The 1,934-nt window shown below is 47.2% G+C and overlaps 1 protein-coding gene across 2 annotated transcripts in view; it reads left to right on the top strand.

Moving 5' to 3' along the window:
* The first annotated feature begins 407 nt into the window (after positions 1–407).
* The window catches only part of LOC311360251 (cyclin-dependent kinase 17-like), a 16,083-nt gene continuing 14,556 nt past the window's right edge, over positions 408–1,934 (top strand). The window contains exon 1 of one of the 2 annotated variants that reach the window (XM_084480357.1): positions 408–674. In XM_084480357.1, coding sequence (XP_084336483.1) covers positions 564–674 — 111 coding nt within the window. In that variant the 5' untranslated portion in view covers positions 408–563. The remainder of the gene's footprint in view (positions 675–1,934) is intronic. The other variant, XM_084480356.1, reaches the window with a different exon arrangement.

Raw genomic sequence — 1,934 nt, 5'->3', positions numbered from 1 at the left:
GCCAGAGGGGGTGGAGGAGGAGGAGGAGGAGGAGGAGGAGGAGGAGGAGGGGGAGTATAGAAGGTGGAGGAGGGGGGGCAGGGGGTAGAAGGAGAAGGAGGAGGAGGAGGAGGTGAGTATAGAAGCGGGAGATGGGGGGGGGGGGGGGGGGGGGAGTAGAAGGAGATGGCGAGGAGGGAGAGGTTGCAGCTAGCATATACTGGAAAGCTTCGATTGCATGGAGGGTAAATATGGATCTTAACCTCCTCTTCGTCATACCACTGGCCCTTTTCAAACACACCTGGCCGTCACCCCATGTGACACTGGTCGTAGTAACTGGTCTTTGACCTGCAGCTTGTGAAGAGGAACAAGAGGAAGTTTAGGTCAGGCAGAATGCTATGACCGAACCGGTCCAGGTGGGTTTTCAGTCTTGTGAAATAGATATAAATAAAAAAAAACATTTCCTGGATTTCCTGCTTCTTGGCCAGTGCAATTGCAAGCTCCCAGAAGTGTTTCATTAAAAAGTGTGTTCATGTGTGTGTGTATAAATTTATATCGCAGGCATCGTCCATGAAAATGTGAAGATGGGCTCTGATGGGGAGAGCGACCAGGCGTCCGGTACCTCTTCTGATGAGGTCCAGAGTCCCGTGAGGGTCCGCATGCGGAACAACCACCACCGACGGATCTCCAATGAGGTACACACCCACACACACTCACATACACACACACACACACACACACACACACACACACACACACACACACACACACACACACACACACACACGCACATACACACACACACACACACACACACACACACACACACACACACACACACACACACACACACACATACGCACATACGCACAAGACCGAGGCATGAACCATTTCCTGCACAGCTGCTACTTCTTGATTGCAGTGGGAGATTCTGCAGATTATACCTGGGATTTGTGTGTTTCCACCAGGTGTATGAACAATGTGAGTGTTTGTGTGTGTGTCAGTGTGTTTCATTATGTTTATTAATAATGTGTGTGTATGTCTGTGTTTCATGCGGTGTACGAATAATGTGTGTGTATGTCTGTGTGTTTCCACTAGGTGTATTAATAAAATGTGTGTCTAGGTTTGCGTGTTGCCAGTACGTTTATTAAGAATGTGTGTGTGTGTGTGTGTGTGTGTATGTTTGTGTGGTTCCACTAGGTTTATTAATGTATTTGTTTGTGTTTGTATGTTTGTGTTTCCACTAGGTGGATTAATAAAGTATGGGTGTTAGTTAGTTAGTTTCCACTAGGTGGATTAATTATGTGTGTGTATGTTTGTGAATCAATTTAAAGGTTAATTAACAAAATCTGGCAATGAGATCTGTTTGTTTTGGTTCCATGCATGTCTTTGTGACAACAAATGTCTATGTAGGTCAGAGTGTTCTTATTTGCATGCGTGTGTGTGTGTGTGTATGTGTGTGTGTGTGTGTGTGTGTGTCTGTGTGTATGTGAGTGTGTACGTGTGTGTGTGTGTGTGTGTGTGTGTGTGTGTGTGTGTGTGTGTGTCTGTGTATGTAGGTGTGTATGTGCACGCACCCATGGTTTTAGGAGTGTGCATGTGAATGGGCTTGGTGATGAGGACAGCAGTCTTTGCGGGGGAAATGCCTCCGGACAAACACGCTGCTGCCCTGCCTCACAGACGGTTCTTTGAACACTGGATTGCACTAGTGCATGTTTACCCCACAGTCCCCCAAACAGTAGGGCAGGGTGGGGGGCTGGGCTGGCAGTGGAGGACCCGAGCGGCAGTGGCAGTCGTTATGAAAGGAATGTTGGAGTAATTATAATTGGGATTAGAAACGAAGAGGCAATCCAAGAGAAAATGAGGCTACATTGCTGATGAGAGAGAAAGAGAGAGAGAGCGAGAGAGATAGAGAGAGGGATACTTAGGAAGAGAGATAGAGAGAGTGTGATAAA

Source organism: Micromesistius poutassou, assembly GCF_964030765.1.
Source record: "Micromesistius poutassou genome assembly, chromosome: 15".
Classification (NCBI taxonomy): domain Eukaryota; kingdom Metazoa; phylum Chordata; class Actinopteri; order Gadiformes; family Gadidae; genus Micromesistius; species Micromesistius poutassou.
Note: the sequence above shows the minus strand (reverse complement) of the source record. Positions and strands in the feature narration are given on the sequence as shown.